Source organism: Sinohyriopsis cumingii, chromosome 3 (assembly GCF_028554795.1).
Source record: "Sinohyriopsis cumingii isolate HCF-2022 chromosome 3, ASM2855479v2, whole genome shotgun sequence".
Taxonomy (NCBI): Eukaryota; Metazoa; Mollusca; class Bivalvia; order Unionida; family Unionidae; genus Sinohyriopsis; species Sinohyriopsis cumingii.
The window spans coordinates 45,091,553-45,105,373 of NC_142963.1; the positions used below are offsets into that span (position 1 = coordinate 45,091,553).

Below are 13,821 nucleotides of genomic sequence, written 5' to 3' on the forward strand. Positions count from 1 at the left end.
AATTCTTCAACGAGTGTTGACGCAGCTACTTGGTCAATAATTAAAAATCCAGTTGCAAGCTCCTCAGCTTGGTTGACCACGTCTTCTCTTTGATGGACAGTAAGACGTTTTTTATGTCTTGTTTGCAGGCTGGGTTTACTTGACGGTAGCAGCTGTGAGGCGCCTGGGCTTTGGCTATTATTTTTTCATGTTTTTCTTTTGTTTGATCTGGTACTTTAAAAGTCAGTGGGTTCTCGCTAGTCAGACGAATCTTTGCTGATTCCTCATCATCCTCTGTGATGTTCTTGTTGGTTGATGTGCTATTGTTGTTGTCCTTCTTCTTCAATGTGTCTTGAGGGTAGGTTGTGATTCAATCCCTATTTCTAACTTATCACGGGGGTCTCTATATATTGAGTTGTGTTTATGAATCTGTGGATTTTGATTCTATCCATTGTTTTTGGTTGGTGTGAAATTATGGTTCGAAGCCAAAACCTTTCCAGCTATGTGTATCTTTCGAATGTTCGTGTACGTCACAAGCCACACACACTTCTTTGTAAACATCAACAGTTCACAAAGCGTGAAGAATCTTTTCTTCACACGGAGGTGGAGACGTATCGATCAGAAATCTCACCACTTTCAAACAGAAGGAGTGTCTCGTGCGCATTTGAAGTTGTAATGGTCATGATGTCTTTGTCAGTGCTGTTCGTAAATAGTCCACAATGAATTTGCTGGCAATAAAATACCAGAAACGTAGTCATTAATGCGCCCACGACATGTCGTCCCCGGAACAAATGTAATCTGTTGCAACACTATTGATAAAGGTCGTGGCATGTAAGATTTTATATATACGTCAGGCAACTTCTGAATGTATTTAGTCACAGAAAATTTCTTTATTTTGAATGTACATTTGACACTCGGTTTTGGGTGGTAAATTGTAGTACACCAGATCAGTCACTGACTCGCACACTTCACGCAGCGAAGGAATCTCTTCTTGAAGCGTTAAATTTCTTTCAAACCTTTTTGTAATTTTCAATATTTGGTGTGTATTTTCGAATTTTGTGTATCACTTTAACCTTGTAAGTTGACATCCAAAGTTTTTCTGCTCCCATTCGTGAAGTTGCACAACACAAATGAAGCACTTGACTTTCTCTCCTTCTCTAAACCAAACAAATCCAGCTCTGGCTAATTATTTGGATGAAAGTCAATTGAGATTTTTAGGCCATATTCCTTTGAACGCTTTCTGGCAGCTCCTCCGTCCTTGCCCCTAAATGGTTCCCTTAGATTTTGGGTGAGGCTTATCATTGTGACGAATGTAGATGCAATTATCCGCTTCAGAGGCAGGACTCGATCTCTTAAAAGTGTTAAGACCTTTTACAATTTTAAACGAGCATTGGCTAACACTTTCGCTGCAGTGATGGCATTTCCAATCTCGTCGTGAGGTTCAGTCTCTAGCTCTTCTTTGTATTTGACCAAGATAAAATCTTCACGAACGACTTCCGCGTCTTTCATTTGTTTTTCTTTGTCATGCACCAGCTCAAAGTACCAGTTGGATCTAACAAGTTCTCCGTCTTGGTAAGCACGGACGTTGTGGAAAGTTTCCCCACAAGCACGTTGAGCGTGACTGGCAAATAAGCGTCTTCTTCCGTTCATTCCCACGTGGTCTAAAGTGATGCCTTCTATGGAACGGTACTGTTCTTTGAATATCGCTTGAACGTCTGGAATCTAACACGCGGAGGGATAACCGCTGGCTTCTTGTTTTAGTTTGAGAAATTGGTCGACATAGTCTGAGCACATGCCGTTCTGGGAGCCGTTGTCCATTTGGTACAGTTCTGTGTTTGGAATGTTGTAAATTTCGTAGACTTTTAACAAACTGTATCCCAGATCCAGAGCAAAAATTAATTACACGCTGACCCACATTCCTGTCAAAGCGCGTTCTTCCTCGGTGACGACAAGGTTGGTCTTCGTTACGGATTTTGGAACACGTACGGCACAAAGGAAACATTAGCCTTCCTTGGCATTCGTTTCTCCTCCATAGCAATTGTCCCCTGGGTCCAGAGGTTCGACGTCCACGACATAGTAACTTCCGACAATGGGTTTAAGTACGGGATCGGTTTGGAAACTTTGACTATAGTCGTGCTTCCACATGTCTACCACTCGGTATCCTTGTTCTTCTAACTTCTTCATAGGTGGACCCTGAGAAGGGGCTCTGCATGTGTCGTTGAAGGTAATAGAAAGGGCATCTGTTAAATAAGAATCCTTGAAACCGTTAAACAATCTTAGGATTTTCTAAATCCCATCCATTGACCTAAAAACGTCCACTTTTCTTTACGCATCCGTTTCATTTATGTTGTTTCTATTTGTCCTCCCTTTCGCACAAGCAATGTAACCAACGCAGACCTTTGGCAGAGTATCGACGGCCGATTAAGTGGGAAGTGTGAGAGGGTATGATGGCTAGTGTGTTCTCAGGAGTGAAGTTGTTGCAATACACTAAGGAGCACGCTATGGCGATGGTAGAGGCTTTTTCAAGGGATCGATGCCTCCGTGTTCCAGAAGTAATTGATATTCAAAGTGCACGATTTGGTCACAAAAGACGGCATCTTTTCTTCCCTGGACAAGTTTGTGCCTTGATTTTCCTGGTGCGAATTAAACGTCCACAGATAGACCACATTTTCAATAATTGGCAAAGACTTTTCTGTTGTTGACCTTTTGTCATGCGATGTTTGTAACACGACGGACTGTCAAAGGTTAGATTGCAAGAACAGCAATGAATTCATTAATTTGATTCGGGGATGCGGGGTTTTTGATAGTAAACAACCCCAGCAATTCTGTCCGCAATGAATATGTTGCTCCCCATTGGCAAATCCTTGGACACATTTCTGACATTAGAACTAGTATTCGAGAAATCCTGTGATACTTGTAATGATTTCGAAATATTCTTCATGATGATAGAACCCACCTGGCCGACCGGTCCAATGGGAAACAGCCTAAACGTGTCAACATAGTGACCAATAATTTTAGTATAAGTAGCCGTAAACAAGTAAGTAAGTATCTATTATTAGATCCTGTGCAATTTTATTTTCTAAATATCTTAAAATATAACCCATGCACGTACAAAATTTCAGCTAAAGTCATTCATTACAATTTACAGCCATGAATACAATTTATAGAAGCTATATTTATACATAGCCAGGCACTTTTACTTTCTGCAGATTAGTTCGTGTCGGCATACGTCCGACCCACCATGGCTCGTGATAAACACATGTTGTCTTGGGAGTTGTAATTTGGACGATGCAGCGTATCTCTTTTCTAGAGATAAGGATAGCCCTAAAAAGGACCGTTGGGTGTTTGTACTGTTGATGCTTTGGTAGTTACTACTGCTGCTGACATCTCAGTGGAAGTGATGGCTGGGGTGGAGTGCTTGGCATATGAAGGTCTTTTATTCTTGGGTAGAATTAAAGAACTTTGATATATTGTTCTCACCCACGCGACAGAGAAATCTACCTGTTTTGCTAACCATACTTTTCCTATCTCAGTCTGGTTATCTCAGACTTGTCGCGTCAGTCATAATAAGCCCACGCGCTAGGAACTACTTTGAAAAGGAAACCTTGATGTCTTCTTCTGTATCTGAGAGAGTTGTTATAAAATCCAACAACATATATATTACAAAAAGAAATTCACTCATAAAGGAACTTAAGGTCCCTCCAACATTTGATCTCATCATACAAAATAGTTTCACACACACACACACACACACACACACAGAGCTATTGAATAGAACTCCAGATTCACTGGCAATACACATCACTGGCCATACAAATTCAAACTCTCTCAAGTGCTACTGCAAAGCCGGCAAGAACTAGAAACTGGTTAATCCAAGCTTGTTTCTTGTAACTTTTTCCAACATACACAATCCGCCTCATGTGAATCAAATATAATAACGCGATTGCAAGTGTAGACTCCTGTACTTGCCAACCAGAGTGGATCATTCATCAGTCCACGTGATATTCCACAAAAAGATTTCCATGTAGCGTATCATTCCACAAATAATAACAACACGTGTCATATTTCTAGGACATAAAATATAAATTTCCAAGAATATTCGTTATAACTGTACCCATTAAGCATACTGTACTGCACAGTATCGTACCGTTGCCTACCATATAACGTTTTCCAAATTAGAACTGATGAAAGTTAAAACTTAACCGTATAAAAGATAGTAATTATGTATTGTCAATTTCATATGACATCTATCGATTAAATGTGATAATATAGTAATAATATCAATGATTTCATGCTTCTATTTTCTCATGCGTAGAACGTGTGTACTTAGGGTCGATAGGTCACCCCATTGCCCTCATTAATATATTCTTCTTAATGCGCAGTATTTGGAGGAAAAAAATACATGGCTCGAGACGCTCATTGTGCATTACTTCCAACACGTAATAGTTATAACTTTTTTATTTTTCTTTCCTTTTCTATGAACGGCATATATAGCTAAATTCTACTTAGATAATTATTCAGATTTTCATAAAAGAGTACACAAAATTTTGACCTTTATACAGAATAAGAAGCAGTAATAGTACCTGATGCATACTGTATTTTGAATCTGCTAACTGTATTGCAAGAGTGTGTGTTTTTTTTATAATTTGTTTGGAAAAATTGGGTGTTTGCACCAAGACGGTGTTTGCCCGAAAACGGTGTGTGCACCAAGGCAAGGAAATCACAATCGCGGCGGTACATTATTTCTCTCCCCTTTCAGCATAGCCTTGTAGAGAGACAAATAATATAACCAATTGTCTGGGATTTCCTTGTCTCGGACCAAACAACAGCATAGATTCTATTAGTCTCAGATATCTAAATTTTGTTAAAATGTATTGTAGCACACACGTAGGTTTCTCAAGTGTGTGTGTGTGTGTGTGTTGGTTATCAAGGAAGCCTTGGATTTTTATAGTAAATTTGCTGCCTTACCTTTTATATAGATTCCATATCAACGATGAAAACAGTTGTGTTTGGTGCTCCTTATAACATCTTTTCTCGAGCTCGACAAAGTAGTTTGTGTCGGTGGCAAGACGAAATCGTGAGAGAACTTTGGAACCCGTCCTCTCGATAACCAAGGTTGTTCACTATTTAATGTTTGTATTATATTATAAAAAGTATATCCGTTCATTATTTTATTTAGAATATGTGTGACTATACTGGGAAATATATAAATATATGAACAGTATTCTTTACACAGGTACGTATATTTCAGCATAAGTTGTACGTATATACATACATCGAACAAGTTCTGGACATAATATGTATGAATATAATTATAACGTTTTCTTTTCATATTGATATAACACAAAGTTGTTTTCTCTATATATTGATATAACACAAACATCATTTTTGGACATTACAACAAATTTAAATAAATATTATTGCTGTGGTCTTTGTCAATAAATTTGATTTTTATGATATAATGTTATTTGGGTTTTAATAATATCATAAACTACTTTTTGGTGTCATAGAATATTCTTTGACATATTCAAAATCATTATAAAATTAATATTCGACGTATAAACTCAGTGTTTGGAATAAAGGAACGTATGGAAGACGTGGAGGAGGGGTAGTCGAGGGATGTGCTTATCAGGAATAAAAATACATTCTTTCTCCTATCTGTGACATCAGTATAGGGGAACTAACACTGTAAAGCAATAAAAGCTACCTCCCTTTCATCCACAGTGAGCCGAGTTGACCTAGGATGGGATGTTTGGAGACCTAATACATTTAAATTGCCCCTTTTTGTGTGTTTAATAACGTATTTAACAAAATACCCGTTAGTGTGTGAATTTAAAGTTAAATTATAGACAGTACCCCTTCGCTGTACTTGTTAAGACTGCACCAGACTTGTGGATATTGTCCTCTTTGCTGTATTCGGTAACAAATATATCATGGAGTCCTCAGTATTGACGCACTTAAGTATTCTTACGCTTCTTTCATAGTGATGCCTCATTTAATCTGAAACATTAGTTTATTTTAGAAAACCATGAATATAATATGATATTAATATATTTTCTCATACTCTTATTGGCATGCTTTCAACTAGACAACCCCTTGGGCCCTTGTCTGAAAGGTAGAGGTTACGTCACTTATTTTGACGCAGTGCATACGGGAATACTTCTGCTAGTGGACACCATTGTACGTATGCTCCAGTTTAAAAAAAAAATAAAAAAAAGGCATCCTTTGTTACTTATTTAACTAGAATCACAACAAATCAGAGAGAGAAGATAAAAAGTTACGGTGACATTTTTTGTCTTCAATTTATTATTATTCTTACCATTGACAAGCAAATTTAAAATACTTAAATTGGCCATATTTTCTTAGAAATATCAAGATTCTCTTGAAGGACAATTTACTGTTGAAGTAAACTTGTTTACTTATCTGGTAGAAAATCCTAATACTTTGATTTGAATAAGCAAAAATGTAGAGAATGTTGATTTAATTATGAAATATATCATAAAAATATGTTTCATTTAAATGTGCATGAATTATAAAAACAAAGATAAAAACCTCTTAAAATAAGTAATGATAGATTCAAAAATAAAATTTTATAACACTGTACACTGTTTTAAACACTGCTGCTGGTGAAGTAATCAGCAGAGTCACATTGCTATCACATGTTGAGTAGCAGATGAGATGCCTATTATAGCAGGAAGTTGATTTACCCCGTCACAAGACATGGTAAGGATTTTTATTTGATGAGGCCTTACTGACTGAAAAATATAGACTCTGTGAAATGGATTTTTTCCATGGTATTTATCTTTGTTTTCCTTTCACAGCTGACAATGATAGGATTTTCGACAAATTTGTGTGACTCGGTGTTGATCATCATAGTCAAATGTTGTGGTCATGACATCATTGAAAGATGTATTCTCTCGAGAACTGTGAATTTATCATACTATGTCAAAAAAGCCTTTAGGAACTTCTATTGCATGTGTCAGCAATATGTTTTTCATTATTTCCAAAAGATTTTACAAAAAACATGCAATAAATAATCACATTTATAGTGATCGCCATTAGTGTTTGAGTGTAGTTTGGTTTAGGTCATGCCAACACTAACATTGTTTTGATTCAGTTTGCTTCAGCTGACATATCACCTTAGAAGGCAGAAATATGCCAGCTCATTAGCATGCCCAATTACACAACTTTGGCATGTCTGTTTCATTTGACAATTAAATCAATATTTCATAGCATGAACACTAAATAAATAGAATTGAACAATGATGAAATTATGCAACCATAAATCTATATACATGTATTATATAGTTCCTGTCTGGTTGATTAAATCACTGGAACAGAATGGAACAGGGGTAATTACCAGCGCAGAGGTTAAAACTCAGCTTTCTTTATTTTTTAAGCCACTTAATTCATTTTTTAATTGACTGCACACCCTTTATTGTATAAGAATGGGCCAGAACAGAGGTAGAGGAATAAATGTTATATTTATCAAGCCAAATACTTACTGAAAACAAGAAAATAAGTCAGTTAAAAAACTGCAATTAATTTTAAATACACTTAATAAAGAATCATTCAGATATATTAATAAATGTCTTACACACATGGAAATCTAATCAAACTTATTAAAAGAAGGATTTTCTTGGACAAAAGAGTTACTTTTTTTAGTAATCAAATATGATGGCCAGAAATGATGAGCAGTACCTTTGTTGCCTGAAGATAATAATAAAGGATAATAATAAATAACATCAAACAGTGACCAAACTTTATTTCCTGATAAATGTTTTGATCTATGATGAAACAGTCTAATACAAAGTTTAATACTGAGTACAGACATCTTGCACATATCCAGAATTTCAAGTATGGTTTGGTGATAACCTGTGTTCCTCTGATTCTTTCCACCTGTACTAGCTATCTATGTGAATATTATTAGGTCTGTCAAGATAACCATTGTACCTTTGATAATGTAATCCCTAATATTTTGTCTCTAGCAATAGTATTGGCATTCAGTCCATGGGTAGCAACATGTTGTTTACTTTGGCATTTGGTGATAGGTTATGTGATGGTAACAGGTAATGATACATATGCCTCATGCAATGTGGGTGGGTGTGAAAGCTTACCAGTAGCTTCCCATGGGTCAGTGCTTCTTACTGAGCTTTTCTTGGGCTCTAACTCCATTTTTATACTGGCTGCTGTGTAATAAAGGATAATAATAGATAATATCAGTATCATGTGCTGAAAAATGGCAGTAAACCCACAACAACACCAACAGAAGGCTATCCTCATGTATATACTGTATTAATTTGCAGTGCTCAATAAGTAGAATTGTATAACATTGCAGCAATATGGAGTTAAGGTCCATAGGTGATTTCTGTTAGCTTTCATTGCAAAAGATTTTGAATTGGGTTTTGTTAGGTCTTTTAAGGCAGATTTCTGGCACTACAGTAAAAATGAATTTTCTTTTATTGTGATCACATAATGTTATGACTGCTCAGGTGGCCTAGTGGTTTGAGCATCCACCTCAAATTTGGGAGGTCATGGGTTTGATCCCTGGCCGAGTCATACCAAAGACATAAAAATGGTACGGTACTAACAGCTGCTTCGCTTGGTGCTCAGCATTATGAGGTTAGTGTTAGGACTGGTTGGCCTGGTGTCAGGATAATATGACTGGGTGGGACATCATGCTACGTATCTGCAGCATGAGGCCTCAGTGCTAAACATCACTATAAACTGCCACATTGCAGACATCATAGCGATATGACTGAAAAATTGTTAAAGCTACGTTAAAAATCCAAATCACTCACACAGAGAATGTTACACCTACATGATATTATTCCACTTCCATACTATTACTTCATCACAACACAGAGGGGCTGAAAGATGTGTTTGTTACCTGTTTGTCTTGTAGTAGCAAATACATTTAAACTGAAGATATTGATGGACATATCAATTTATTGTGGGGGTTTTTTCTTTAGTAAAACTGTTAAATATGTTTAGTTTTGTGATAACTTACCTGTTCTAAAATTCATGTCTTATTTCTTATCTTTGAATAGCAATGAAGAGAATAGATTCCTTGAACCATGGAAGACAACTCTGCAAGTATGTTCAAGCTTTATCTCAAAGAAGCAATCAATGCTCTCCCTTGTTTTGCATTGCGGTTCAGAAAAGAAATGCCAGCCATACTGGTCATTGTACCTGGAACTACGAGACAGAAAGAAAAACATTTAAATTGGCTGCCCCAGAATACTACAATTTTGCTCGAGATGTTGTTGACAAATGGGCAGAAAAGGAAAAGGTAGGCAAAGATGCCATAAATATTCATGTAACATTCAAATCAGCTATATCTACTGCCTGCATATGATAACCATCTTCGTTTTCATGTTCCATGTATACATATATCAGCATGTATTTACTGTATATAGAGGCATAGAGGCCAATTCTAGATGGTTCTTTGTGGTCATTATAAATTGTTCAGTCTATCTCTCCCTCCACTGGTATATGTGTGTATGTGTGTGTACTATAAATCAGGGTTTCCTTAAAGGAGACTAGAAATCAAAATTTTCCTTTTACGTATGTAATTCTCTACAGATTTTAATTCGACTGCAATGTTTATAAATTAAATATCGTAAGCGGGTAGTGATTATATTGCGTGGAAGATACCACGATTCCGTAAATTGCCGAGTTTTTCCGAGTTTTGATGAGACGACAGATCACGTGGTACCGTGACGCTATACTAGCCAGTCCTCGAATACAAACATAAACATTGGCGTGTGAGGCAGACAGGAGACCACATTTGGGTTGCACATTCAAAGTTGAATCTGCAATCTGATATAATAGTTTATGTACTGTACTGGTAAGTGCTAAAAGAAATTTGTTAGGCACAGGCCCCGGGCTGGTGACTTAAATAAATTAAAGTCCTGAATGAAATTCCACAAGCCCGGACAGTTCATACCTCTCAACTCTCAAGCCAGGAGAAAAACCTCCCGATTTTGGGGGTATTTCCTCTTCTACCTCCCGATCTCGAAATATCTCTCAATTTTGCGCAGCGAAGTCCCGATTATTACATTATGTCTGTCAATTTTCATTTGTCAGAAGAAAAAAACCCAACCCCAAACCATTTTTAAATATAACGTATGCAATCCACCGTCTAAACTGCCACACTGCAGACATCGTAGCAATATGACTGAAAAATTGTTAAAGCTACGTTAAAAATTCAAATCACATGCACACACGTCTAAACCGGTACTGGACGATATAATTAATATCATACAACAGGGTTTTTTTTCTTTCTTTTTGTCTTCTTCAGTAAATAGAACGTGAAGATTAAACATTATTCAAGTAAATTTCAGATTTTTTAAACAACTACAACAGTACTATAGTATTAAAAAAAATTAAAAGAATAAAATTGTCACCAATTAGCTTAAATGAATGATCACTTTGAAATTTTCTCTGCAAACAAAATTGCATCTCCATTTTTGCCAAAGAAACTCGGCCAGTTAACACCTGACATTCCTCTACCGTATATGAAAAGTTTAATTATCATGATTAAATTACAAGGAATAAAACAAAATATACCATGCAGTATATGTGGCCCTAAAGAACTAATTCTGAATAAATATTTTATTCAGCAAACAGTGTTACATGCATTAAGACTTAAACCTAAGGAAATAAGGTGGGGCATAAAACGTGTGAAAAACAGTTGCCACAAGTACGGTAACTTGTGACTGCAGATTTGAACTGTTAAAATTAAGTCCATGGCATCGTAAGTAACAACAAAATAGGCATCGTTTATTTGGTAATCAGTTGCTGGTGCTTACGCATACTCACACTGTCGAACATGGTTTCTTTGAAGTAAGTATGAAGGGCAGTCTATTTCACAAGATCAATTCAAGGATAAAGATTATGTTCATTAGTCACACCGGCTTTATCGTTTGCGTACTTAAATCAAAACTTTAGCTATTTTGCAATTTAGCCAGAACTGACCAGAATATGCAAAAGGGGCTTGTCATGGGGGAATAATAAGGCGTATCACAGGGAGAAAAGGCACGTCAAATGGGCGGTCGCACATTGGGGCAAGGGGGGGGGGTCAATACCCCCCCGTTCTATTAGACAGTTAATGTGAAACTTTGACTTCTTTTTTTTTTTAATCACTGCTTTTTAAACTGCCCAAGGAATAGTTTTATATCAGTTCCAATTATTACAGATTACCGTTTATGCATAATACATGTATACAATGCATTTTTTTTAATTTTTTAATTTTTATAAGATTACTGAAAATCGTGTTTTCTCGAAACACGACAGGTTTAGAATCTTATTTTTAGAAAAGTTTCCATTTGATTAAAATGAAATCTAAATTTCACCTAGGACAGTGGTGATTTGATTTAGATTGTGCCGTGTTAAGGCATGTATGTCAACATCTTGAAAATACATTTACTCATTTCACCAGCGCAATCGAAGTTTCCTCAGGCAAACAATTTTTGTTTCGACAAGCCTGACGGGCACCTCACTTTGAATACAGGATGGGCCGGAACTAAAACCAGAAGGGGCCCAGGGTGTCGGGCTATGAGATTTGTTTTTAGCACTGCTGTTATTAGATAAAAGATGTGTGGATTGATTGTTGCATTTTGTGGTCACTTACTCGTCTTTCTGCCTGTTTTCATAACTCACACATTTAACACTTTTCCCAGGATTTAAAATTTCCAAAGGTATGTCTGGAACAGCGCCAACTTTTAGTCTAGGCCTAGCATTTGCGTATCTTTGAGCTGCTATTTTTTCATGATCCCTCTCGTAACATTCCTTTAGAAATGTAACGAGCACATAGTGCTGTATGGTGTTGCTTTGAATTCGACTCGTTTGTAATAATGTACTCATTCTTTCATTATGCCTTTATCTTTCGGAAAAGATTTTTTTTGATGTCAACAGGCTTTTCTTAATGTTCTATTACACCCGTAAGCAACGCAAAACGGTATTGTCTTTTACTCTGGCAACTCCCACTTGGGCTGCTGGAGTCGCTACTATGACGTCACGTCCCGAAAGTAACCGAATAGGCGCGGAAATTTTGCATACAAGGTCACGGAAATTCAGCTCCTAGAAGATAGGCCAATATTTAAATATTGGCAATTACGGTCGCAGATGATACTTCAGAATAAGGTTTTCTGCTATAGTACTTTTATGATTATTCTATATTTCCATTGGTTTCTGGTCTCCTTTAAATAATATATGCCTAAATAATTTTTTTTCAAAATAGTATTAATACTTACACAGATATTTCACACATTTGCAAGAAAACAAGACTGCCATGAAAGTATAATTTCATTTTTCATTTAGATACTGAAAAGGAAACAAAATACACCGTTCCCTTGATAGCTAATGCACAACGGGGTCCAAAAACATAGACCACACTATAAGCAAGGGTGTGAGTTAAAAAAGGACCTCAGAAATATAAAGCTATGCCATCCCCGCGGGACAGAACTGTGTGTGGTGGTGGTGGTGGGGGGGGGCGAGAAACAGGTCTTTTTAATGGCTGAATAGTCTTTTTATAACCACTTTGAGAATATTTGTCAAAAAATCATTTTTTCTAATGAAGTTATTTGTCACTCTGTTTAAATTAAATTTATTTTCAAGATGCCCAACATCTGAAAGATCGTTAACATTATTTCATCTAGTTTCAACAACTTTCATGTGTACATGAAAATATTTAGGCATTACGTCACTGAATTTTATTATTGTTGATTAGTCTGGTTCCCTGCTTATTATATTACAGCAAAGTTCAAAGTGTGGATCTATAAAGCAGGGTAGCAGACTAAATGTTGATACACGATGAAACAAGATTCTTTGTTTTAAAAAACTTAGCAACATTTATTTTGTGTAACAATTGTCAGCATCAAGACTCAGTTTTGTTACTTTTCAGTTAGTAAAATATTGATGCTGTGATTTTATTGCAATATTAGTGAAAAATATCTTCTCATCCTTGAGGATGTCTCTAAATGCTAATTCAGGACTTTGCTGAAACTTGCTTGTGGAGCAATGAACCTTATCTGTGAAACAAAGCTCTTTATTTGAAAAAGTATTAAAAGTATTCATTTCACTTGGTTACCTTGCTATCTTTGATCACATTTATGATTTAGTAGGTTAATTTAAGGTAGTCTAATTATATCCAGTACACAGTAATATTTATAAGAGTGTTTGATTGATCAGTTGAAATGAGTTCACTCGACATACAACAGTGTCGCTATATCTTACGCATGCAGGATTTACATGCCTTTGAACTTTTATTTTGCATCATTTATTTGATACAAAAGACACAATTAACATGATAATACAAAGGAGGTCCATTTTTAATTCAATGCAACAATAAAAGAAATACCTCCACCAGTTAGGTATCAAAACACGGTTGGCACTTAAGTTCTCAGAGAAATGGTATCGGACATAGCTGTTCAGGTAAATTGACACATTTTACTTCAGAATGCAAGAGGGCACATTGCATTTATGATCATTACACTTAAACCTAACTAACTGATAGAACTAAATTACAAATTCCACTTGATAACAAGATCTATTTAATTGGTTTTTATTTATCAAATTACTGAATCCTGTAGGCGTAAGAAATACTTTGATTGATCAAAATTTCATTGAATATGGTTACTTACATTATACTAAGAATGTCGTTCAGAAAAAAATGTGAAAATGTATGATATATTATTAAAAGTTGACAATTTCATAATGTTGACTCAAATTTGCAGGTCCTATTTAACATTTTCAACAATAAAACGAGCGATATATCAAAGTTTCAGTTACAGATTGCCATCATGATTTTCTTCAATAAATAGGGATGATTGGGGGTTA

At 36.1% G+C, this 13,821-nt stretch overlaps 1 protein-coding gene across 5 annotated transcripts in view; it reads left to right on the top strand.

The window, feature by feature from the left end:
- The first annotated feature begins 5,688 nt into the window (after positions 1–5,688).
- LOC149802780 (acyl-coenzyme A synthetase ACSM3, mitochondrial-like) overlaps positions 5,689–13,821 on the top strand; it is a 93,370-nt gene continuing 85,237 nt past the window's right edge. For 3 of the 5 annotated variants that reach the window (XR_016420091.1, XM_089952207.1, XM_089952210.1), the window contains exons 1-2: positions 5,697–5,898; positions 9,030–9,271. Coding sequence is in view for 4 of the 5 variants with exons in the window: in XM_089952207.1 (XP_089808333.1) it covers positions 9,032–9,271 (240 nt within the window). In the remaining variant the exon portion in view is untranslated. Of the gene's footprint in view, positions 5,899–5,953; positions 6,160–9,029; positions 9,272–13,821 lie in introns of those variants that run through there. The other 2 variants (XM_089952208.1, XM_089952209.1) reach the window with 2 other exon arrangements.